The sequence below is a fragment of the Ornithorhynchus anatinus genome, chromosome 14, assembly GCF_004115215.2.
Source record: "Ornithorhynchus anatinus isolate Pmale09 chromosome 14, mOrnAna1.pri.v4, whole genome shotgun sequence".
Taxonomy (NCBI): Eukaryota; Metazoa; Chordata; class Mammalia; order Monotremata; family Ornithorhynchidae; genus Ornithorhynchus; species Ornithorhynchus anatinus.
In genome coordinates this window covers 378,970-405,185 of record NC_041741.1, presented here as the reverse complement: position 1 = coordinate 405,185, position 26,216 = coordinate 378,970, and the positions used below count along the sequence as shown (strand labels likewise).

The window sequence follows — 26,216 nt, the reverse complement described above, 5'->3', positions numbered from 1 at the left end:
TTAAAAAAAATGTGAGCCCCACCTGGGACAATCTGATTACCCTGTATCTACCCCAGCGCTTAGAACAGTGCTCTGCACGTAGAAAGCACTTAACAAATACCATAATTATTATTATTATTAGCATGAGGCTTGGGGACGGAGGCCTGGACGCCCTGCATGTCATTTCCCCCTCCAGACTGTAAACTTGCTGTAGGCAGGGAATATTTCTATCAACTGTTATAGGGTACTCTCCCAAGAGCTCTGCACACAGTAAGTGCTCAATCATCAACATTGATCTATTGGACCACCCCCTTTCCCAGACAAGTGTTTTCGCCTAGTTCTCCTATCTCTATGGCCACTCGTTCTCAGTCTCTTTCTTGGGACTACAGCATCAGCCTCATTGCTGACCTCCCTGCCTCCTGTTTCTCCCCACTCCAATCCATACTTCACTCTGCCACCGAGATCATTTTTCTACCAAAACCACTCAGTACACATTTCTTTAGCCTTGAGGTCCTCCAGTCCTCCAGTCATTGTCCATCCACCTCTGCACCCAACAAACTTTTTACCATCAGCTTTAAAGCATTTAACCACCGGGGCCTCCCCTCCCTTACCGGGCTGATTTCTGACTACAACCAGCATGCTCTCTTCACTCCTCTAACACCAACCCAGTCACTATACCTCAATCTAGTCTATCTTGCTGCCAAACCCTCGCCCACGTCCTCCCTTGGGCCTGGATCTCGTCCCCGCTTCATATAAAACAGACCACCACTCTCCCTGACTTCAAAGCCCTATTAAAATCACATCTTCAAGAGGGCTTCCTCAACTAAGCCCTCATTTCCCCTATTCCCTCTCCCTGCTATGTCACCTTTGCACTTGAATATGTACCTTTTAAGCACTTGATATTTACTCCAATAACAAACCCAGAGCACTTGTGTGCTGATCTATAACTTATTTTAATATCCCTCTCTCCCTCTAGATTCCAAAGCTCCTGGTGGGCAGGGAACGTCTCAACTCTGTTGCATTGTACTCTCCCAAGGATTTAGAACAGTGCTCTGAACCCAGTAGGAGCTCAATAAAAGCACTGGTTGCTTAGGATTCTGCTGTGCACTACACTACCACCCTACCTTACACCCTTTGATGCTTCAGCTAATTCTTTTCCAGCTGTTAACTTTTCAAGACAACAAAACGATACACAAGCTCTAAGACAGTTCTAACTCTTTGGGAAGGACCATTCATTTCCTCTGCTCTAAGCTTGTTGTGGGCAGGGAATGGGTCTGTTTACTGTAATAATGTACTCTCCCAAGCACTCAGTACAATGCTCTAAACACAGCAAGCGCTCAAGAAATATGGCTGACTGACCAATTCAGTCCGCCCGACATGCTGCATATTCTTGAGCTGCTCAAAATAGGATCCAAAAGCAGATGAACTTGATACTAAACATTTCGACTTTGCTCTGTTTTTCCTTCCCTGATGAGGTGACCTTGTCAGGGGAGAAAGGCAGAAATTTGCCTGCTGGAACAACTTTCCCAGATTTATATTCCTAGAGCCTCAAAATGAAAACAAATATCGTTTCATCCTGAGGGTGCTCAGCCATCAGGCGATTTTATTTATTTGTACATCTCTACGCGGAAAGGATGCTAAAACAAGGCACAGTTATTGTTTCCCGTATTTTCTTCCTAGATTAGAAAAAAATGAACCAATGCTATTTCTTCTGTTATTTTCATTCTGTCAAGGTAAGTGACATTACAAAAGGACATGAATACATCACACACACAAAATTAGTCATTTTGGAATGAATCAGTAGAATTCAACAAGGAGCTGGGAACTCGGAGGAATAAAAACAGCAAAATTTGAAACACGACTTGGATTTGTTTTTGAGAAGTATACAAAAGTTCAAGATCTACTGCAGGTAGGAGAATGAACACCTTAAGAAAAGGGTAGAACCTTTTCTGATTTTAGAAATTTTTCTTTTTTTCCCCTAGACTTGCTTACCGTGTCTTCAAAATCTACTCCTTTTAAAGCATGTATGCCTACGTATGGAGTATAACAATAACTATATTGAATCTGAAAACAAATACTATTTCCTTAATACAAATCTCTTCATTTAAGAAACAGAGAAAGAAAACAGGCATCTTTCTCTTGACTCCCCGCCAACCCACACTAAAGAGTCACTCGACAGTTCCCAACAGCAGACTGCTGCGTGTTTACAAGTAAAATTTCACTCTATTTCCACTTTATTTTTGACTCCAGGACCATACAAGAAGGGGCCTTAGGGTTACATGACGATTAAGCCAACTTTCGCTTAAAAGGGGAGGTGGAGGTGGAGTTTTCATGGACGAAAAAAGACAATCATCAGCAAGAGCAAATCAAACAACTGTGTGTAACACTACTAAAGCGGATTTCAAGTCAGATTATCACAGGAGCTGTAGGAGAACAATACGACCGTCAGAAGCAGTTCAGCTTGAGGAAGCATTTTGGAGGCCTTGGAACCTCCTTTATTCGCCTAAACCTCTTCAGTTCCCTTTTAGTTACAGGATGCCATCACTACTGAAACTGGGCCATTGTAAACCAACCAATCATTCAATCAGTCAGTGGAATTTATGGGGCACTTACGGTGTGCAGAACACTGTACTAAGCTCTTGGGAGAGAATATAATAAAGTTGGTAGGCCCCTTACTAGCTCCCCGGGAGCTAGTAGTCTAGAGGGGGAAACCACTGCTTTGTAGTTGGAGGACCAGCTAAGAAAGAAAAGCCAAGCCCAAACTCAGGTTCATTAGCATCTGAAGGGACCACTGGAACCCGAGGAGATTAAATACATTTTATGGCTGCATTACGATCACTCGAAGAAAGCTTCTTTAAGGCAAAGATTATATTGATCAACTCTACTGCACTCTCCCGAGCAACTTAGTTCAGTTCTCGGCAAACAGTAGGCCTTCTGTAAATACCACTGATAGACTGATATTGAAGGAACTGAGAGTAGAGGTGGGATGGTGTCCAACCTGATTATCCTGTATCTCCTGCCGGCATTTAGTGCCTGACACAGAGTAAGCGCTTAAAAAAGCACTTTCAAGCGCCACCTAAGTTCTGCAACTCAGGTGAAATAAGAGCTCAAAGCAGTTTTTGGCAGAGAAAATGACAGGTAGCCTGAAATCCGTGTAAGGAACTGCATAGCAACAGCTGGCTACCCGATGAGCAATAAGGAGCCACGCCAAGCTCCTTATTCTTTCTCCCCCAGTTCCTGTGTCTTCACTGCCACTTTTGGGCCTAAAAGGCTACGGAATCTGCTTCCCCATTTTCCAGTCTTTGACTCCCGCATGTTAGCTGCCCGTCTTCTACTCCTAGAAACAGTTTCTGGCCTTGGTTTTACTGAACTGAGACAGTTACTTTTCTCGCTAATTGGGACTCAGTTTCCTTTGCTGGCTCTTCCTTTGCTCCTCACTTTTACAGTGTGCTCCTGAAGGCTCAGTTCTGGGCCCTTCACTCTTCTACCTTTAATCACTCTCTCAGAACTTATCAACTCACATGGTTTTGGCCACCACCTAGAAGTGGATGATTCTCCACTCTCCAATCCACACTTTTGGAGGGTCTTCTTGAGCCTGGACCTGTTTTATTCCCCTAAACTTCTTCAGGTCCCTTCTAGTTTTAGGATATCAGCACTATTGAAATTTGGCTATTGTAATTCAGTGGAACAACCAACCAATCAACCATTCAATCGCATTTATGGAGCATTTTGGGACTTCCAACTGATCATTCATTCAATCAATCGCATTATGGAGCATTTTGGGACTTCATCAGGAGAACACACTTGAAACAAAACCGACCTCTTTGATCTTCCCACTTAAATCCCATCTCCTTTCAAACTTTCCCATCGCTGCTGACCACTCACCAACATTCTCCCAATTCCACAATCTAACTCTGGTGCTATTTTGGATTTCTGCTATTGCCTCCCATATTCAATCTGCTTGAGTCCGGCTGGTTTTTGCTCAAAATGATTTCATGGATCTGTCCCTTTTTCTCCCCCTCTGCAGTCAGTACCATGATAAAAGCTGGAGTGTGGTACTTTCAGCAGGACTAATCTAACCATCTCCGTACTGCCCTACCGGCTCCAGTCTCCCCTCTCTCTGGTCCATCTGACACCCAGCTGCACTTATATTTCAACAACGGCAACCGGAGCACGATACTTCTCTCTTCAAAAATGGCTGCTCACCCCTTCACACAAATAAAAACTCCTGACCGTCAGCATCAAGGTTTCGCAGATGGACTCTCATACCTAGTTGCCCTCTTCTTCTGTGAAATCAACTGATCAATCAGTCGTATTTATTGAGTGTTTACTACGTGCAGAGCACTGTACTAAGTGCTCGGGAGAGTACAATACAACAGAATTAGCAGACACACTCCCTGCCCATAACAAGCTTATGATACTCCAGTATACGCCGCCTGCTCCTCCCAAATAAATCTAAAACTTTCTTTGCTGTAGTGTTTCACCTTCAGCACATGACCCCTGCCTGGCCACCACCTGCAATGCATTCCCAATTGTACCTTTGCTCAACTACATCCCTCGAGCCTCCAAAACCTTCTAAAAAGCCCTCTTTGTCCAGGTGGTATCCCCGATTAATATACCCTCACCCTTTTTCCCCCTCCACTTGACCAAAACCTTCTTGCCACACATCTCGACCTAGAAACACGTGCAAGATTGATCTGTATTAGCAGCCTACACGTGACCGATTGTAAAGACAGCCTGGATCCTCTTGGCAAGGCTCTAGCAGGAGAGGTATTCCGAAGGGGTATTGGCCTTCCAGCCACCCTGAAGCTGTTCTCTTGCTCCAAGACCCTCGCTGAGAAGTGGTCTGGGAGCCCAAGCTCCATCCTGCCACCAATCCCTTAGGGGCCGGGGGCTGGGGAGGAGAAGCTGCTCAAAGACCATGCCTGCCTTTGACAGGTCTCAAGCCAAATATGATCCCGGGCAAAGCAAAACTGCCCAGAGCTGTGGCCAGGCCGGCAAGAGCCCACTTAGGGGGGTTCCCTAAGTTAAGAAATATTGCCCCAAAGCATTGAGACATCTGAAGGCCGAATGCTTACGGAGGCAAGAAAGACACTCCACACCCTGGAACCTGTCACACAGATCACTTGATGAAAACTAGCCACTCCTTTGCAAAAAGCGAGATTTAGTTGTTGTATAATCAATGGCGTTGTCTTCAGAGAGTCTCAGTGGCCAGAGTACAGTGTGCTGAACAAGATGTGCCGAGCATGGTCACTGTTCGTGAGGAGCTTATACTGGAAAGGTATACCCCATGAATTCAGATCTTAGTAAAACTTACCTAAGTCATTTCTTTTGCAACAAAGATAATTTAAGACATCTTGTTTGGATACGGTTCAAGTAAAGATTTTACACTGAGATTCTTCACATCCATTCCTTATGTATATATCTATATATCTATATCTATAGATATATAGATATATACACGCAAACAAAAAAACCCACCAATACACACACATACTAGTGATCGCTGCATCAAATTTTAAGTTAATTATTATCCCAATCCTATTAAGCAGCAATAACAACTTGAACTTGTATCTTGCTTTCATTGGTTCCAAAGAGCTTTCCCAACAATTATCTACTTTGTCCTTGGAACATCCTTGTAAGGAAGGGAGTGACAAGTATTATTACCCCTATTTTACAGATGAGGCAATTGAGGCTCAGAGAGGTTAAATGACTCAGACAAACAGAGCTGGACTAGAACCCAGGTCTCCTGACTCTTTCAGGCCCATCATCTTTCCACAGGACCACGTCACTTCCCTGGGAAGAACCATTAGATTGAAAGCTACATCGAAGCAGAGACGATCTTTATTATTCTGACTCTGCTTTCTCAAGCACTTAGTAAACTGTCCGGCACACGTCACTGAATTGCATTTTTATGTCCACTGCACTCCTGACACAGTTCAATAACACAGTGATAAGCAGTTTCACAAAGTGTAGACATCACATCTGATTTGTAGACATAACCTCCAGGGATCGCCAAGAGAAAACAAACTCACCTACATGTGGCTACTGGGGTCCTACAGTATCCGCGACGTGAAAAGAAACTCACCATTCTAACTACTTCAGGGTAAGTCTGCTCTGTCAAACAGCCTCTGCTTATTGTAATGTAGTCCACCAGTTCATTAAGAGTGGAGCGCTTGTATTCTTTCATTTTAAGATCTGATAGCGTGTCCATGAAGTCAAAAATTACACAGCACTGCTGAAGTTTCTTTAGGAACAGTTCAGGCTGCTCTGAGGATGCAACGTCTAAGAAACAAAAAAGGAAATGTTTGTGAGTCTGGAGTCAACTGACAGGTAACAGGAATTCTTTGTGAAAAGTTACTTCAAAGGAAAGCAGTGTTCAAAGTGTTCACATAAAAGAGTTCCATTTCACAATTTAGCATTTGGGGAAGTATATTACTATTCAGGGATTTACAGTTTTGAATGCTACACTGCATCGATATATTTCCAGTTACTTACATTCACGATTTACCAAGATTCCAATAACGATTATAAAATTTCCCCAGTACTTTATGATTATCTTTTATCTACCTCAGTGCCTAGCAAACAGTAAGTGATTAATACTATTATTAATAATAATCACCACCATGCTTCTGAGGGTCTAAATACCCCGAAAGGCATTAAAATTCCCATACAAGAACACAAACAGTGTCGCTAACATTTTTCAAAAGAAAAATGCCAATTCATTCGTTTTCTTCTCAGCTGTCACCTATAATATTTAAAAAAGCAATTGTTAATTGGTTTGCTACCCACCACCTGCAACTACAGTCACAGGGACCTGAAACTACCCAGGGAAGGCATATCAATGATACCATTACTCAAAGTGAGGAATTTAGTCTCAGAAAAGGACAAAGAAAATATAGGTAAGCAAAAACCTCTGCTCCACAAGAGCCATTTTCACTGGCCGTCAACTCACTGAAATTCACACTTATCGACATCATCGTACGTACTCTCACATAACGGAATTCGGTTCTTTGGCCCACAAGTCGGACACTTTGCTCTATGCTATTTCTAAAGACCATACAGGAATGTCCACCTCATCAGAATCCACAAAAGGAAAGAGACTGCTCTTCAGTGAACAGAGAGGGTATGCTTTATTTACATGTAAAGCACATTCCTCCTCTTCCCCTTGTCTAGATTCTGAACTGCACCTTTCCAGGAGAGCCCTGTATTACAAACAATTACAAGGTGGGTTTGGCTGTCATCAATCAAAGATCTCCAAGAGATGAATTCACTAATCCTCAGACTACACCTTAGAATGACACAGTTTGTGCTACTAGTATTCTCCACTTTATAAATACGAAATCTAAAGAACCAAGTCATTGAGGCCTCTCCACGAATCACATATAGAACTGGAAACAGAGTCCGGGGACCTCTGCTGTGCTCAAGGTGGTCAATAATTTCCAGTCGGGCACTCCGAACTGCTTTCTCAGCCATCCGCTGCCCAACACCCCCACGAGGGAGAGAGTTAGCCTTTCTGCCGCCACCAGCTCCTGCAGAAGGGAACCGGAGCCAGTTAGCGGGGCTTCAGCTCAGTACGGTCTCCCAGTGCCGTCTCCTTTCACCTCCAATATTCCAGATGATGCAGACGCAACAAGAACTATCAAACAATGGTATTTATTGAGGGCTTTCTGTGTGCTGAGTGCATGGGAGAGGACAATACAACACAGTTGATACACACATTCCCTGCCCACAAGGAGTTTACAGTCCCCACACTCCAAAATAACCTGCTGGGCTCCATGGCAACATAGAGACTAGTTGCTTTCCCAGATCTACCTGTTCCAGTTCCAGACACCGTGCCTAAACATGACCTCTTGGCAGAAGATGTCTGTCTCCCCCTCTAGACTATAAGCTTGCTGTGGGCAGGGAATGTTTCTGTTATATTGTTATATTGTACTCTCCCAAGTGCTTAAGACCATGCTCTGCACACAGTAAGCGCTCAATAAATACGACTGACTTACTGATAAGATAGAGTTCTGCTTGGACCAGAGAGCCTGGGCCAAGCCCTCCCAGTGCCAGCTCGCCCTGCCCAAATGCTGCGCTGAGGTGAGATAAACGGGAGGGGACATGAACCGGGAAGAACTTGGAAAGTGGCTCAGCTCACTCTTTGGGAAGGGGCGCCACACAAGGGGAAGAGGGAGCAGCAGGTGAGTGCACTGGCCCCGGGCGCAGCCTCACTCACCTGCACTCAGTAATTAGGGATTTTATTTCTTACCTTCAGCTTTCCTGGCTGCTTTTCATTTTCAATCACTCAAGCTCCTACTTCTTTTCAGTATGCCTGAAACACTGCCTCCTCTGCACAGTATTTGTCATTAGTTTTTGTGACATCTGTAAACGGCTTACTGTGTGCCAAGCACTGTACTAAGCGCTGGGGTGGGTACAAGCAAATCAGGTTGGAGACAGTCCCTGTGCCATGTGGGGCTCACAGTCTCAATCTCCACTTTAGAGATGAGGTAACTGAGGCACAGAGAAGTGAAGTGACTTGCCCCATGTCACACAGCAGACATGTGATGGAACTGGGATAAGAATCCATGACCTTCTGACTCTCAGGCCTGTGCTCTATCCACTACGCCATGCTGCGGTGTCTCCTTCAGGTTGTGAGCTCCTTGTGGGCAGGGTACTTAAAAGTTTTGTACCTGCTGTTTCTCCCAAGTGTTTAATCCAGTGCTTGGTACTCTGGAGGTCCTCAGTCAATTCAGGTTCGGTTATCATCCTCTGTCTTCCTCCCCACACACAGCCATCCTTTAACAGGCTTGGCTGGTGGGAAATAAAGTGGGCAGTGGGAATAGTTAATTACTATTATCCTTCCAAAAAATATGGTTAAAAATCAATAGTATTTACTGAGCAGTTACTGTGTGCAGAGAACACTGTACTAATCCCTTGAGAGAGTACAACAGACTTAGTAGACATGATCCCTGCCCTGAAGGCGCTTTCAGTCTTGTGGGGGACACACACTAAAGAATTCTATAGCTAGGAAGAAGAAATACAATGTATATGATATACACCTAAATGCCTTGCGGGTGCCGGGGGGGAGAGAGGTTTGGAAGAATATAAGTATTTAGGTGGCACTAGAGTGCTGACATGAGAGTTGAGGGACCTATATGTTATATGTACATATTCTCTTTCATATCATGTATGATATGAAAGAAAATATGAAAGTTTAAAACACATGAAAACCTCCATTTGGCAGTTAGGCATGAAATGTGAAAGAATCTTTAGACAAACAAAATCATCTGAACAATGAAAACAGCCAATGCTTCAAAAGATGGTAGAACTAAGGAAGACTTTTCTTTTCATACTTTAAAATTTTCCAGTCACTTAAAATTGTTAAGCAGAAAATGCACGTCTCATTGTCAAGTACAAAAGTTTCTCCATCTATTCATATTTGATAGACTCTAAGGACAGAGAAGAAAAAGGAAAACTTCTAGGAAAACCGATGTCTTCAAGCACAAGAGGCAGTGGATCAGCTGAAAGAAGTCAAAACAATAATAATAATAATCATAGATTTGTTCAATGCTTACTATGTGTCAAGCACTGCACAGAGCACTGGCTAGATACAATGTAATCACAAGTCAAACTTGGCTGAAAGAACTCGCATGTCAAAATGCCATGTGCCTCAATCAATGGAGCACATCGACAGCATCTTTTCATTCATTCACTCAGTTGCATTTATTGGTCTTACTGTGGGCAAAGCACTGTACTAAGTGCTTGGGAGAGTAGAATATAACACCAGGCACATTCCCTGCTCACAATGAGCTTACAGTCTTAGAGGTAAGCTTACAGTCTTCATCCCGTTCCCTGATGATTAAAAGTTAAAATAATAATAATGTTGATATTTGTTAAGCGCTTACTATGTGCAGAACACTGTTCTAAGCGCTGGGGTATACAGGGTAATCAGGTTGTCCCACAAGAAGCTCAGTCTTAAACCCCATTTTACAGATGACGTAACTGAGGCACAGAGAAGTTAAGTGACTTGCCCACAGTCACACAGCTGACAAGTGGCAGTAGGTATTCGAACCCATCACCTCTGACTCCCAAGCGTGTGCTCTTTCCACTGAGCCACGCTGCTTCTCTAAAATGTAGTCTCTATACACCTAGGAACAACATAGACAACTGTTTACATGGACTTTCCTCTCAAAGATTCAAAGATTGTCAGGAATCATTTAAGGGTCAATTTGCTACTACTTAAAATTCAGTGTTTTATTGTAACTAACTCCTTTCAAAACTAATTCATTTATACTGGAAAGGTGAAGGACCACCACATCATTCTTTCCTCCTTCTGAAGTGCTTACAGTTTAATCACTTTTGTTTGATGTCAAAGATTTTATTTTGCTCTTGGGTATTCAGATGTTTACTACTATATTATATAATGTGCAATCAATCATATTTATTGAATGCTTACTGTGTGCAGAGCACTGTACTAAGCACTTGGGAGAGGACAACACAACACATTCCCTGCCCATAACAAGCACACAGTCTTGAGGGAGCTTAGAGTCTAGAGGGGTAACACCTCAACATATGGCGTTTGAGGGAGCTAAATGGCATTTTCACATGAAATCTGCCTTATCATCAATACTAGTTATTAAGCACTTGGGTGCAGAACACTGTACACTGTACTACGCTTAGGAGAATACAACTCAATGGAGTTGGTTGAGTTGGTAGATGCTTTCCCTGCCCACAATGATCTTACAGTCTAGAGGGGGAGACACATATTAATGGGAGTCCATTTAATACACATTAAATAAATTCTGGCTACGTACACAAATGCGGTAGGCCGAGGGAGGGGTGAATAAAAGGGGTGCAAATTTAAGTGCAAGAGTAAAAATGCAGACGGGAGTGTTGAAGAGGAACTGAGGGCCTAGTCGGGGAAGGCCTCTTGGAGGAGATGTGTTTTTAATCAGGCTTTGAAGGTGGGGAGGGTAACTGTCCGTCGGATAGGAAGAGGGAGGGCGTTTCAGATGAGAGGCAGATCATGGGTGAGGAGTGAAGAGTGGGCAGCGAGATAGATGACATCAAGGTACAGTGAGTATGTTGCCGTTAGAGGAGAGAAGCGTATGGGCTTAGGAGAGTACAAAAGAGTTAGCAGACATAATCCCTGCCCTCAAGGATTTTACCTTAGCTGGGAAGACAACTAATTAATTATAGATAGTGTGATTTTTATTCAGTACTCTTCACAAAAATCCAGGTGGGTAGGTAGGATAAGCAAAATAATCTGGCCTCATAAATAACCAGTCCTAACCAGATGATTGAGACCAGCCCAAGTATTACAAAATGCAGATTTCATTTTGTACCAGGGGAGAGACCAGACTAGTAAAATAAAAAGCACCAGACTTTTAAAGTGTGGCGCTTCTTTCCTAGGCTGATAACCCCTTCAGACGAGTAGCCAAAATACATCAGCATTTTGGTATAGTGATAGTGGACTTTCTCCAGAGCATCAGGTCTCTGAGAATTCCTGGCCTTGGGAACATCTGACTTCTGCTATTTGCTCAAATCCCTCTAGGCCACCGCAGTGCCTGGCTCTAGCCACGCACGCTCTAAACTCCATCAATAGGCAAAACTCACAGTGATATGACTTCATTTCAGCCAAGTCAGCAGTGGTTCGTCTGGCAAAGGAAACAGGTCTACATTTTCAGAAAACCGGCTCTCTGCACAGGAGGCACTCGATCCGTTAGAAGACAGCTCAGTTCTCTAAGATGAAGAGGTAGGTTTTTGGCAAAAGCGATAAACTCAAATGTAACTGCCCCATCCAGCTCCACAAATGGCTCAAATCACTGCCTCTAATTCCAATTCCAAAAATGGTTCATGACTTTTCATGAGTATTCCTGATTGAGGAATCGGGAGACTCTATGATTAAATGTTGTTTGAGAGCTTTTAAAAAAGAAATGAATGGACAATTGATTAAAGTCTGAGAACCATAAAGAAAATAGACTTAGAATGGCAACTCTGTATAATAGTTGTTAGAACCTTGCTACAGAGATTTCCAAATTTCTAATTCCTCCCACCCTACCCAGTCTTTTTTAGATTTATCTAAGCATAAAATGTATTTTACTACTTAGGCAGATTCAGCAGCCATAGGGTATAATAATTTTATGATTGGGATTTTAAAATGATTTCTAGCCCCACCTGGAAATCCACCTGGGAAATGGGAAAGACAACTGACTGTATCACAAGTAGGGGCCCAGTTTCCACCTGGATATGGGGGCGAAAAGGGAACTGGGATCTTAAGGGGTTGAGGACTGGGAGGGGAGATGCATTTTATAATTCAAAGATGAGAAAGCCATCGTTTTAGGAGGTTTCAGCTCTGAATGGGAACTCTCAGATCTTGTTGGAGACCTGGGAGTCCAGCTCTGAAACCAGGGGGCAATTATTCCCAACACCCCCATGGTGCGGATCTCTTTGGCAAAGAAGTCCTTTTTCGATCAGTCAGTGAGTGCTTTCTGGGTGCAGAACACTGTATTAATTGCTTGGTACAGTACAATAAACAGAGCTGATTTTTTAAAAATGGAATCTAAGCCCTTACTATGTGCCAGACTGTACTAAGCTCTGGGGTAGATACAATCTAATCAGGTTGGACACAGTTTATGACCTCCATGGGGCTCACAGTCTTATTCCTCATTTTACAGATGAGGGAACTGAGGCAAAGAGAGAAATGAAGTGACTTGCCCAAGGTCACACACAACAGATGAGTGCTGGAGCCAGGATTAGAACTCAGGTCCTGCTGAGTCCCAGGCCTGTGCTCTATCCACTAGGCCACGCTGCTTCTACTGAGAGTTGGCATACATTCTCTGCCCACAAATTTAGAGTCTAGCTTCAAAGTCTCTCATCCAGTTCTGCTTCTGGTCTGTAAATTCCTTTGGGCAGGGATCATGTCTACCTACTCTATGGTATTGTGCTCTCCCAAGTGCTTAATACAGTGGTCTGCACATAGTAAGCGCTCAATATAAACCATGGTCTTGGTACTGCTTTGCCTGAGAGACGTGTTTCTCAATGTTCTCAATTGCACAGTGTATAGAGTGTATATTTTAAATGTATAGATATTTCAATCTGTTTAAGATAACATAGGTTAGAAAATATCCTCTCCAACAAACCAAAGTTGGTAGCAAAAAACTGGTATACATTATTGCAGTAATACCTAATATACGAATGCAGTACTTTGCAAAGTAGTCAATTCCCATTAAAAGAATATTGTATTTTTAAGGTGACTTTGTCTTTAGGAAAGTAATCTGTTCCTTTCAACTCCCTATCTCCTCTTTACTGATTTTCAAGAACGGCAGGAATGAATTTCGTTAAATAGATTTCTATTTCAAGACCAACAGTCAAAATTCTCCTAGACGTAAGCTCCTGATGGGCTGGGAATGCGACTGTTAAACTGCACTCTCCCAAGTGCTTAGTACAGTGTTCAGCCCACAGTTAGAGCTAAATAAATAAGAATGATTGATTGGAAGCCCGAATACCACCATCTGTGAACATACGATACCAGTGACAGTGAAATTCACCTGTGTGTGTGTATGGCTGAAAAGTCCAGCGGGGAACCTACAATTCCAGTCAACTTGTGCACACAAAAAGGTTGTCCCTCGGGGTCATTAGGTTTGACATCTATACCATCTGCATTTTCTTTTCTACCTCCTTATCTCTCATTCCTTATGAAGCTTTTGCATAAAAAGAACTGCCCCTTTCTTGATACAGGTGTTCCATTCTGGTCTCTCTTCAGCAGGCGACTTCCAGTTTTCAGGTGAGATGCAGTGCTGTCTGAGGCTCTGTTCTACAGGGCCTTTTTTACAGTGTCCATTTCCCCCTTGCTTTCCATTTCTCCATTTCAGTTCTCCACACTACAGCTATCACTCTAAGCAGTACCACTCGTAGTAAAAGAAGTGGCAATTAAGCCCTGAGTTAGGTTTGCTCTTCACCGTGGATGCCAAGATAACTCACAAAAACCCAAAAAAGACAGACTTCCCATTGGATGTTTAGAGCCAGGCTTTCAGTATGAGACTAGGGCACTTTAAGAATGGCAAATACATGCTTTCTGCACAGGAGCTTCTGAGTTACTTAGGACAGAGCAAACTACACCAGACTGAGGAAGAACCCTAAGATCACTACAGTACAATACAAACTTCTGGCAGCCTAATTGACGCCCAATAGGGTGGTCACCAGCGACATTCAAAAACACTGTCATGGAGACATAAGTGTTATCACATATGTTACCCTGAGCATGCACCACAATGGGCTGACCTCACCCGTGTCCAATTGTGTAAATTTACTGACTCCACCTGAACCTAAAATGTTTCTCAGGAGGGATGGGGTGAGGGAAAGAGACCCAGACACCTCTGTTGCCTCCCCGGAACCTTTGCTATCCTCCCAGGTCCACCCTCCCCGGCTGCCGTTTCCAAGCTGCAGAAATTGGTGGCGGGGCCAGTAGAGGGAAGAGGGTAGTGCTGAAGATGAAAATACTGTTCTCGACAAGAGCTAGACTAGCTGCAAACCCGGAGGGCCACCCTACTATAAGGCTCATCTGCAGTCAGTTAAAACCCACTGCTACTCCTAATTCCACTCATCTCCGAAGCAATCAGAAAGCTGGTTTCAAATGACTTTAGAGTAAACAGGAAAAAACAAAACCTAAGGAAATATCAAAGGACACTTAGATAAGCTCCTCCTCTAGATTCTAAGGTCCTTGTGGGCAGGGAACATGCCTAAAAACTTTGTTGTATTGTACTATCCCAAATGCTCTGCACATTGTAAGGGCTCAGTCAATACGCCTAACAGAGCAGCAAATGTACATAATAAATACAAAAACAAAGGGAAAAAATGAAAATTATAAGAGAAGGTAAATTTATATTTAAAGTTTAAAACCCCATTCACAATCACAGTCCAAATACATTTTTAGAGAGCCTATCAGACATGACCTCAGAGCAAAATGAAATAAACTTACTTATATATATTATAATAATTCAAATTTATATTATCTAAAATATCAACCTGGAGGGAAGAGTGTTTTAGCGGCACAAAGGGGAGTTTGGGGGGGGGTAGAACACTTTTCAGAGCAGAATATTTTTCAAAACACTATGAAAAATTAAAGACGGGAATTGGCAAACACTTGTACATATAGTATTTTCTGGTATTTAAAATACTGGACATAGTGGCCCCTTTTTTTCTGCTCCCCCTAATTTCCTTTTTGAATTAAAGGCTGTTGGAAACTAGAGGAATGTGTCATTAGAAGCTGTTTACATACTACAAAGGAAGTAAGAGACAATACACCCTGGAGAATTTGGAAGTTGGAAACGGCGCAATTTCAAGCACAGAGCTTTGCTATGAACAAATTGTATTTACTGAGCACTTACTGTGCACTGAGCACTACACTAAGCACTTGGGAGAGTACAATTCAAAAGAGTTGGTAGATACGTTCCCCATCTACAACCAGCTTAGAGTCCAGGACTATTCTTTTAAATATAGGAATCTATTCCATATCAGGATTTGATGTTTGAGAATCTAGCATTCTGTGCATCATGTGTAGCGAAGGGCATTCTTATTTTTAAACATACTGGGGGGTCAAATTGCTACTTAGTTTTATTTCTCTAAGCACTTCACAAATTGGCTGTTTAAAAATGCTACAATTTTTATATATAAATTCAGATTTTGTATGAAAAAGTAGGCAAAATGAGCCTTTATACAGTGGATGAAAGAGTCCATCCTTGCCCAAGTTTGCATCTGTATCTCTGGAGCAACTTACAGAACCCTGCAAAAGGAATGAAACTAAATGTACAGGACTTCCCAAATCTGTTCAGGGGAATTAAAAACAATTGCCCAATGATAACTTTTTTAATCCAGATTCTCAACTGGAAAAATTTATACTAAAAGCAAGCTAACTCGGAATTCTTTGGGATATAGGCATCTGGTCCACACAAGGATATGGCATACATCCGCTGCAATCATGGATGTTTTTCCTATTTTTTTGTGTGTGAATATAAATTGCTAGGTATATTTTAAAAGCACACAATACCTAATTACAGACATTACAGATCTAGTGCAATTACGTTCCAAACAAAACTTTAGCTTTACATTCAAAGAAACACAGGTTCAGATTCCTTCCAAAATGTGGTTAAAATGCCAGCTGGTGGGGGCGGGATGGGGGGAAAACCCGTAGACCCCAGACCAAAGGCTGAAACTGGTGAACATCCAGACTTGAGTGGCTTTGGGGCTTTGGACAAATAAACAAGAGTCGGTGAATAGTTGAACAATCTAGACTAGCACCATAAATGCAGACAGATGATCATGGTGATCAACCCTGCATCTTCTGTAAATCAAGATTACTAGATTTGGGAAAACAGATTAGCTGTAATGGGATAACCACACTGTATAAAAAACAAAACTCTTAAAACTTCAAAGAGGATGGAAATATCTTCAGGCCTTACAGTGTGACACAAAATAGTCTTTCACAGGGTAAAGAGATAGAGAGTGAGCACTGGTTCCCTTCCCTTCTTCCAAAGGGTAGAAGAGGAGATGGGAGAGTTTAAAGGGTGGATGTTTTGCTCTCGAAACCCTTCCACCTGCCCCCACAAAACTAATGTTGTGCAATGACAGTTATCTCAAAAGACATTCTTGTGCAAAAGTGTCCTTAATTTATTTTAATGCCTGTCTCCCCCAACATACTGTGAATTCTTTCTGGGCATGGACTGTGTCTACCAACTCTATTGTATTGTACCATTCGCTGATTAATTGATCGGTTCAGTCAATCCATAGTTTTATTGAACACTTACTGAGTGCAGAGCACTACTGAGGGCTTGGGAAAAGTACACTGGAGCTAGACACACTCCCCACCTCAAGGAGTTTACAATCTAGCTGGGGAGACACACACTAAATTTAAATTTTAGGCACTAAAAATAAATCGTTCTACTTATGTTTCCCTGCTCTTCAAAACCCCTCAATGGTTTCCCATCCACGGCTGGGCCAAACAGAAACTAGACCCCATCGGCTCTCTTCGCTCTACCTAAACAGGCTCCTCTCCCACTATAATCCAACCTACACACTTTCCTCCTTTACCACCAACTTATTCACTGTGTCCATCTCATCTCTCTCGCCTTCTACCCTCTTGTTCACAGTCCTCCTCCTGCCTGGAACTTCAATCCCCCTTTACATCTGAATGACAACTGCTCTCCCCATCTTCAGAGTCTTGCTAAAAGTCACATCTCCTCCAGAAAGTCTTTCCTGACTAACCACCCATCTCCCTTCTGTGTTGCCAGTGACCTGTGTCTGTATCCCTTCAGCACTCTGCTACCACATTTACATATAATAAAAGATGTCTACAACTGAACTCTTTACCTTCCCACCCAAAGCCTGTCCTCCTCCGTCTTTCCCATCACTGTAGACAACACCACTATCCTCCCTATCTTACAAGCCCGTAACCTTGGCATTTTCCTTGACTCATCTCTCTCATTCCACCCACATACTCAATCTGTCAGCAAATCCTGTCGGTTCTACCATCAACATTGCTAAAATCGCCTTTTCCTCTCCATCCAATCTGCTATCATGCTGATTCATACACTTATTCTATCCTGCCCTGACGACTGCAAGTGCCTCCTAGCTGACCTCCCAGCCTCTATCCTGCCCTGACGACTGCAAGTGCCTCCTAGCTGACCTCCCGGCCTCCTGTCTCTCCTCACTCCAATACACACTTCACTCTGCTGCACGGATCATTTATGAACAAACAACATTTCAGACCACAACTCCCCATTCCTCAAGAACCTATGATGACTGCCTGTCCACTTAAAGCATCAAAGAGAAACTCCTTATCATTGCCTTTGAAGGACTCAATCAGCTCGCCCTATCCTACCTCACCTAACTGATCTTCAACTACAACCCAGCCCGCACACTCCGCTCCTCTACTGTCAGCTCACTTGTTGTGCCCCCATCTCATCTATCTCGCCACCAGCCCCGTTCCTACATCCTCCCCCTCCATATACACCAGACCACTACTATCTCCACCTTCAAAACTTTATGAAGATCACATCTTCTTCAAGAGGCCTTTCCTGATTAAAGCCTTTTTCCCCCAGCTCACTCTCCCTTCTGTATCATCTATGCACTTTGACCTGTGACCTTTGGATATCTGCCCCATCCCCAAGTCCACAGCACTATATTATGATTATTAATATGTACATATCTTTACAACATATTAAAATTAATTTACTCATATTAATGTCTGTCTCCCCCTCTAGACTATAAGCTAGTTATGGGCAAGGAATGTCTGCTATTTTTGTTGTACCGCACTCTCCCAAGGGCTTAGTACAGTGTTCTGCACATAGTAAGTGCTCAGTAAATACGATGGATTGATTGGCTTTAAGGTCTTTCTCCCCCAGTAGATCGAGGGCAGGGATTGTGTTTACCAACTCTATTTTACTCTAGCAAGAGCTTAATACAGTGATCTGCAATCAGCAAGTGCTCAATAAATACTATCGATTGCTTAAACTACAGGTAAGGGAAGCCACCAAGTATAAAAAAATAAGTACTATGGGTACAAGGGGTGCGTGTAGAACTTTCATTCAATAGTATTTATTCAGCGCTTACTAGGTGCAGAGCACTGTACTAGGCACTTGGAATGTACAATTGGGGAATGTACACTTATGTGCTTATGGGGTAAGGAGTCAAATATAAAGGTGATATACAGTGAGGAGGGCGACAGAGTGAAGAGATGTGAGATTAGTCAGAGAAGACTTCCTGAAGGAGGACTGTTTGCCATCATTCCCCTCTCACATTCAGTTTGCCACCAGATCCTGCTGGTTGCCCCACATCCCCGGGATCCATCCCTTGCTCCCCACCCAAACTCCTACTGTCATTCTGATACCGGGTCTCGTTGTGTCCCAGCTATGCTATTGCATTAATCTTCCCCAGCTTCCAGCCTCCCCGCTCTCTGATCTAGCCTACACGCTGCTGCTCAGCATGTCTCAGCTTCCTGAAGTGTGGTTCGGGCCACAGTTCTCCTCTTCTTGGAGCCCTCCACCGACCTCTGGGTCTCTCTCCATCAAACCAGAACTCACAATCGGCTTTGCGGCTCCCCACCATCTCACCCATCCTTCCCTATCTATTCTCTACACCTGCTACTCTCCAACTTGGTGTCTTCATTGCTCCTAAACCAAGTTTCTAGCCGTACCTTGTTGCTGACTGTCCCTTTCCCTTCGCCTTGCCAGAAGTCATTTGAAAAATGGCTTGAAATCTCTGATAGAATTGGAAGGTCTCAACCGAGGCTTCGTTCCTCGGAAGAAAAATCACCACTCTTCGGTATCTTGCCTTTGTCTGGGGCTCTCTCTGGTTATCTCTTTCTTTCTTTTACTTTATTGCAAGTATTATCTCAATATCTCCAGCCCTCCTGGTGACATTTCTAGTCTAAATATCTCTGGTTTGCTGGGTTTGCTAATTACACTGAGGAACATAGGCTCCTCAACTTTGATTTGTCATCTAAAGGCAACAATTAATCACTCAATAACTCAACGGTGTTTATTGAGGACTTTCTGTGTGCAGAACACTATACTGAGCACAGAATGCTGTTCTAAGTGCTTGGGAGAGAAAAATACGAAGGAGGTAGGGCTAGTATTTGTAATGTTCCTGAACTTCAAGGGCCTAACTTTTTTGCACCTGTCAAATTAATGGATCACCCTTTCATTTTTAAACCTGCTTCTACTACCCCTCGTTCATGTGTAAGTGCTGTGTTTGTTTCGACAACAGTTCCAGAAATAATGGAGGGTCATTTTAATCATCACAAATGGCATCTGTCTTCAGGTGCTAAAGGTCTCTTGGCAGGGGCAATGTTGGAAGTGGGCTAGAGTCACCCTCTCATGTGCCTCTTTCTCCTTGCTCGCCTACTCGCCCCTCATCCCCCCCAAAGCACCTACATCTCTCGCTGTAGGGCTTCCTCTGTTCCCTGCCCTCGAGGAGCTACAAGCGCCAGTTGCTGAGGATCTCAAAGTTTGGAAACCCTTCTTTCGGAACCTCAATTTGTTTCAGAACTCCACTGGTGGTAAAAATGAGCCGTCTGTAGTAGGAGCCATCACATCTTGTACAATAGATTATTTTAGACTAATACAAAGATGATTTGAACAGCGGTTTCAATACATGCAGAGTACATGTCTACTAAAAAGGGCCATTTACCCTAGAACCAAACAATAGATTCCCCACATTGAATATTTTTAAAAAATTGGAGAGAACATTTCAACGCTTTAAGGAATCAAAAGGCCTTTACAAAAATGGATAAGGTACTTTAAAAACACAAAGTGAAGTTTCATGCAACAAAAATCCTACCCCAGAGAAGAAGAAAGTAAAATTTCATCCCAACGCAAATTTCTAAGCTCAACAGTAAAAAGCACCCAAAAGGAAGTTGACAATGGAAACTTTGACAAAATGTTAACTACAGTGGCTCTCTTTGATAGACCATGGGCCTGTAAAGTCAGACAAAAACACGCTTGTTCATTTCAACAGGTCAGAGAGATCATACTATGATATCTTACGCCTTAAACTGAACATTGCCTTTCAGCAAATTTACCAAATAATTATCCTCTGTCAGAAGTGACTGAGCAACACCAAATGAGAAGTTTCCACTCTAGGCTAGAGATGAGTCACCACCACCTACAAGGAATAGATAGTTTCAAATCCTTGCCAGCAGAACTAGTCCAGAACAGTTCCAACTTATTTGGCTTTGAAACTAGAGTCGATTCATTCAGTTAGCTATAATCACGCTGTTACTGCCATTATTCTAAAAGTCCTTGAAGCCACAACATACTGATCTGTTCCTCAAAAATCCAGAATGATCACTCGCTGCTCTTATACTATGCCTGATAGGAACACTCAACCAACTGAATAATTTTGCTATTTACAATGGGTTTTTTTTCCCTTCTGAGAAATCTTAGATTTGCCAGTTCATTAATAATGGATAGACATGAAACAATGCCTAAATTACTTGTTCGTGACTAATTCATGCAGTTGAAAACAAACAAAAAACAGACTGTGAAACTGAGCATTTAAATTGTCTGTATTTTGTACCTGACCCCTAAAAGGGTGGAGTTGGAAATTATAAAGTAATGACATGTCCAAAGAGTTTTCAATTTTCCACAGCTAATTACCACAGAAAATTGCAAAAGCATTGCTTTGCTTAAGGTGGGAAGACACTTAAAAACTTCTCCAATTTAACTTGACCTGCATTTAAATAAAGACAACTTTTAAGCGGACCACACTATTAAACAAATATATCAACAACGGGGGATAGTTTTTATAATGACATGAATCTATATCCTCTACTAAAAAAGAAAAATGACTGCTTTTAGAAAACAGGTCAGCTTCCTTTTTTTTTTTTTAAAAAAAGACAAACTCTTTTTCAGACTTGCCTGATTATCATGTTCTACCCAAAGCTGGATGAGCACTGAGCTTGGCACATAGTAAGCGCTTAACAAGTACCATCAAAATCATTATTGTCACCAATCAATGGAATTTATTGAGTCCTTACTGTGTGCAGAGCCCTGTACTAAGCTCTGGGGAGAGTACAAAGTAACAGGTTTGGTAGATAAGTTCCCTACCTACAATGAGCTTATAGTCTAGAACTCATTTTTACTACAACAGATGACCATATCAGAAGCTAAGTAGAGTTTTTCTTTTAAAAAACAGCAATGAATGGTGTGGGAACGACCTCCAAGTTACCTTCACCAGAGTGCTGAAGGTTACAGGCGGAGATCTGAAAACAATCAAGGGGAGAGTACCTTCGAGGGGAAAAACAGAATCTAAAACGAACAGCCATCACCAGCATCACTGTTCCACTCCACCATCACAACCCCTCCGAGCATCAGATTTTACTGTCAAAATGAAATGTGCTTTTCTCCCAACAAGGTGCCCATAGCAATTGTGTATAACTCATTTCATGTCAATCAATCAAGAGTCTTTACTGAGTGCTTGGGAGAGTGAAATGGAGTTCATGAACACAATTCCTGCCCTCAAGGATCTTACAATCTAATGAGGGAAGACAGACACTAAAAAAAATGACAACCTGGAAGAAGCAATAGGGTATTAAAGATGTACACAGGTGCTACTATGGGATATAAGTGTACATAAGTGCTACTAGGTGCTTAGGTGAAATGGCAGTGCTTTGGTGGCAGTAGGGAAGGAAATAGGATAGAGGGGATAAGAGATTAATGAGGGAAGGCTTCCTGGAAGTGATTTGGTTTCAGAAGGGTTTTTACGATGGGGAGAGGGATGAAGTTCCAGGAGAAAGGGAGAGTGTGAGCAAGTGACCTGCAGGGCAAAAGGAGAGAACAGAAACAGGGTAGATTGGTTTGAGAGGGGGGAAAGGTATGAGCTGGAGTGTAATTAGGGAAACAGCAAGTGGCCTAAAGGAAGAGCTTGGACCTGGGTTCAAATTCTGGTTCTGCCACTTGCCTACTGCATGAGCATGGGCAAGTTCCTTAACTCTTCTCTGCCTGACTTTTCTCATCGGTAAAATGGGGGCTCAAATAGCTGTTCTCGCCCTGACTTAGACTGTGTCCAACCTAATTATCGTACATTCGCCATCAGCAGCGTCGTCTCTGAACTGAAGAATAATTCTCCAAACCTTCCAAGCCTCTAGTATGGCGCTGCATTCAGTAGGTACTAAATCATACAGAAGAAATGAATTTTCAGGAGCTACTCCCATCTTACCTGTTACCTATTGTTAGCAAAACTTGAATTAAAACCAAAGGCTTGGGACTGATGCATTTACTGTACCATTCTCCATATCTAATGTACTAGGCCAAGTAAAATACTCAGTAGCACTTTTCCCCTTTCCTATTACTGGTATTCGAACTGCCCCAGAAAAGATGCCTCTTTTTGGAAAGTGAGATTAAAATGTTAAAATGAGAGGTTCTAAAGTTGTCAGCGAATGACATTTGGATTTTGAGAAACCATAAGAATCTCAGAGAAGAGAAACAGGAATCTCATCTTGAGGAAAATATCTGAAAGAGGCCATTAATCACCCACAACTGAGGTGGTATTATTATTGTTGTATTTTACATAAAGAAAAGGAAGTGGAATCAGTGATAGAGAAAAGTTTACTCGGAAAGAATAGAAAAAAGTTTTCACAGATGTGAATATGAATTGGAGGAAAAAAGAAGAAGAAAAAAGAGAAAGGAGAGGGGAAATAGAAGAAACCGCTGAGAACTAGAGAGGAAGTAAAAAGAGAGAAAAAATAATGCATTCTCTTAGATAACTAAGCAGTTATTTGGAGTCCATATCCCAAGCACTGTTTTTTCTGAGATACTAATGATATCTTATTCTTTATATTTCAAATAAAAAGAAATTGGAGGGGGCTCAATGTAATTTTTATGGGCTTCAAAGAAAGATTTAGAAACAAGGGTCACTAAGATACCTATTCCAAATACAGTTTTTCCAAACAAATTTTGTAAGAAATATATCCTACCATCAAAATATAACATCCAGAAGGGAAAAAATATTGAATGAACACTTAACCTAATCTTAACCAAGACCTTGAAAAACAAAATAGATATGATTCGACTGTGGAATGGTCTGTGTTTACTTCACCATGAATTCAGGGTCAAAGTTGGATAACATAATAGACCTTGTTTGCCACCATAAACATATCACATTAATTCCAAAAGTTATTAAGATTTTGAGCCACATTTGGGACAGGGACTGTGTCCAACCCAATTTGCCTGTATCTATCCAGCGCTTAGAACAGTGCCTGGCACAAAGTAAGCACTTACAAAAAAAAATAATAAAAATAATAAGATGGGAAGCAGCAAGGCTTAGTGGAAAGAGACGGGCTTGGGAGTCAGAGGACGTGGGTTCTAATTCCAGCTCCGCCACGTGTCTGCTGTTTGACCCTGGGCAAGTTACTTAACTTCTCTGTGCCTCAGTTACTTAATTTGTAAAATGGAGGCTCAAAGTGTGTGCGCGCCCCATGTGAGACAACTTGATTACCCAGCACTTCGCTTGGCACATAGTAAGCGCTTAACAAATACCACAATTATTATTATTAATAATAATAATTATCCATAAGTAGGGAGTTGTAGAGTCATAGTTGCAGCAGCTTTTTTTTTTTTTTTACTGTATCTGTTACCACTTACTATGTGGCAAGCACTGTTCTAAGTGTTGGGGTAGATACAAGATAATCAAGTTAGACGATCAGCCCTATGTGGACAGGGATTGTGTCCTAGTCAGAGGGAGGAGGTAACAGGCACAGAGAAGTGCAATGACTTGCTCACAGAGCAGATGAGTGGTGGAGCCAGGATTATGTTGGTATTTGTTAAGTGCTTACTATGTGCAGAGCACTGTTCTAAGCGCTGGGGTAGATACAGGGGAATCAGGTTGCCCCACGTGAGGCTCACAGTTAATCCCCATTTTACAGATGAGGTAACTGAGGCACAGTGAAGTGACTTGCCCACAGTCACACAGCTGACAAGTGGCAGAGCCGGAATTAGAACCCAGGACCTCTGATCTCCAGGCTCCCGCTTTTTCCACCAGACTATGCTGCTTTTCAAGGGGTTGGTCAAGGGACTTGATCCAAACAGTGTCCAACTCTACCCTTGCTGAAAAAATTCCTTTTGGAAACTCAATATTTTTTAGTAAATGGCAGTGGTGATAATGGTTTTAGATGACTTTCCTATAAAACCAGCCAGTATCCAGAGATCCCTTCAACTCTTCTCCCTTTTCTTGCCTTCACCCACTGAAAACCAGTGCTTCCTCTTCCAGAACATCTTATTCATTCAGTATTTCTCCATTCCATCTATAAAAAACTATCGACATCACCTCTGCTGAGAAGAAAACTTCTAATGTAGGGTCAATCAATAACATTTTTTGAGTGGGTAATACGTGCAGGGCACTGTACTAAGCACTCGGGGAAAGTATGTCAGCCTTAGTATGACGATCCCTGTCTTCAAAGTGTTACAATCCGGTGGCAGAGACTGAATTAACACTTTTGGGGTACTAATGTACTACTCCAGAAATTCATTTCTCTTCACAGGGGCATTTTTTAGTAAAAGTCTAGAAATATAAAAGATTAAGTTGAGTAGAGTATTAAATACAATCTCTCCAAAGTTAAACCATGCTTGCTATTCAATAAGAATTACTAGCTAGCAGCAAAAAAATAAATCATGTATCTTCTAACTCTAACTGGCCTATCCCAAAGACAGAATGAGCTCAGCTATTTAAGCTTTAGGCATATTCAGCCCAGACTTATTAGAGCTGGTGGAAGAAATTCAGCAGTGGGAGAAAGGGGAGTGGAAGGGACAAACCGGCTGGGGTCAATGCCTACAGGATGCTTTTCTTTGATCTAGCAGCTTAATTTCTTTGAGATATAGATTTATTAGATTTAAACCACCCGTCTTCCCTAACTTGAATAGCTGATAAAATATTTAGCGAGGCCATACAGAGACAGGCGTCCTTGGGGAAAGCGACACACTGCAAGCGCTCTGATGTGCCTCAACTCGCTTCTTTTCACACAGCAATCTGATTCTTAATTAGGGTGAAGAGGGACTGCCAAAGCAATCACGGGTCAAATACAGCTCCTCAGACCATGGCTATGGACTCAGATCTGGGCAGGCACAGCTATGTGAAAAAGCACGAGAAACAATGTTTAACCCAGATCAGAAGAGGAATATTCAAGACTCACTCCAACGATCAAGGAGACCCCGAACCAGCAGACTCTAATACTAAGCCGAGTAAGTTTTCCAAGTTCTCCCCTGTTCCTTCAACCCGAACTTTTTAAGTAATAAGACCTCTGTTTCTCACTGTCCCTGACTGAAAAATTAAATCCCAAACCATTCGACGTTCGGGATTAGAAACAGTTCATTTCTGAACGTGCCGTGCACCCCATCCATTTGCAAATACCCTTCGTCTTACTCTTGCTGGCAAAACCAAACAACACCTATCTGAATGAAGCATCCTTTTCTTTTATCCAACTACTGCCTCATCGCTGACCTGGAGCCACAGCAAGCGCTAAGTACATTGCTCTGCACATAGTAAGCGCTCAATAAATACTACGGTATGAATGAATGAATAAGACTGTAAGCTCTTGTGGGCGGGGAATGTGTCTGTTTATTGTTATACTGTACTCTCCAAAGCACTCAATACAGTGCTCTGCACATAGGAAGTGCTCAATAAATAAAGACAATGAATCAATGAACAAAAAGACAGTCGGCAGTGTGGAAGGCTGAAGGCCAAGCCCCAGGCAGGATCTG

The 26,216-nt window shown here is 42.4% G+C and overlaps 1 protein-coding gene across 2 annotated transcripts in view; it reads right to left on the bottom strand.

Annotated features, from left to right (window-relative positions):
- Positions 1-26,216, bottom strand: part of PPP2R5E (protein phosphatase 2 regulatory subunit B'epsilon) — an 81,715-nt gene that overhangs the window by 32,774 nt on the left and 22,725 nt on the right. For both annotated transcript variants that reach the window (XM_007661216.3, XM_001506734.4), the window contains exon 3: positions 6,068-6,264. In XM_007661216.3, coding sequence (XP_007659406.1) covers positions 6,068-6,264 — 197 coding nt within the window. The remainder of the gene's footprint in view (positions 1-6,067; positions 6,265-26,216) is intronic.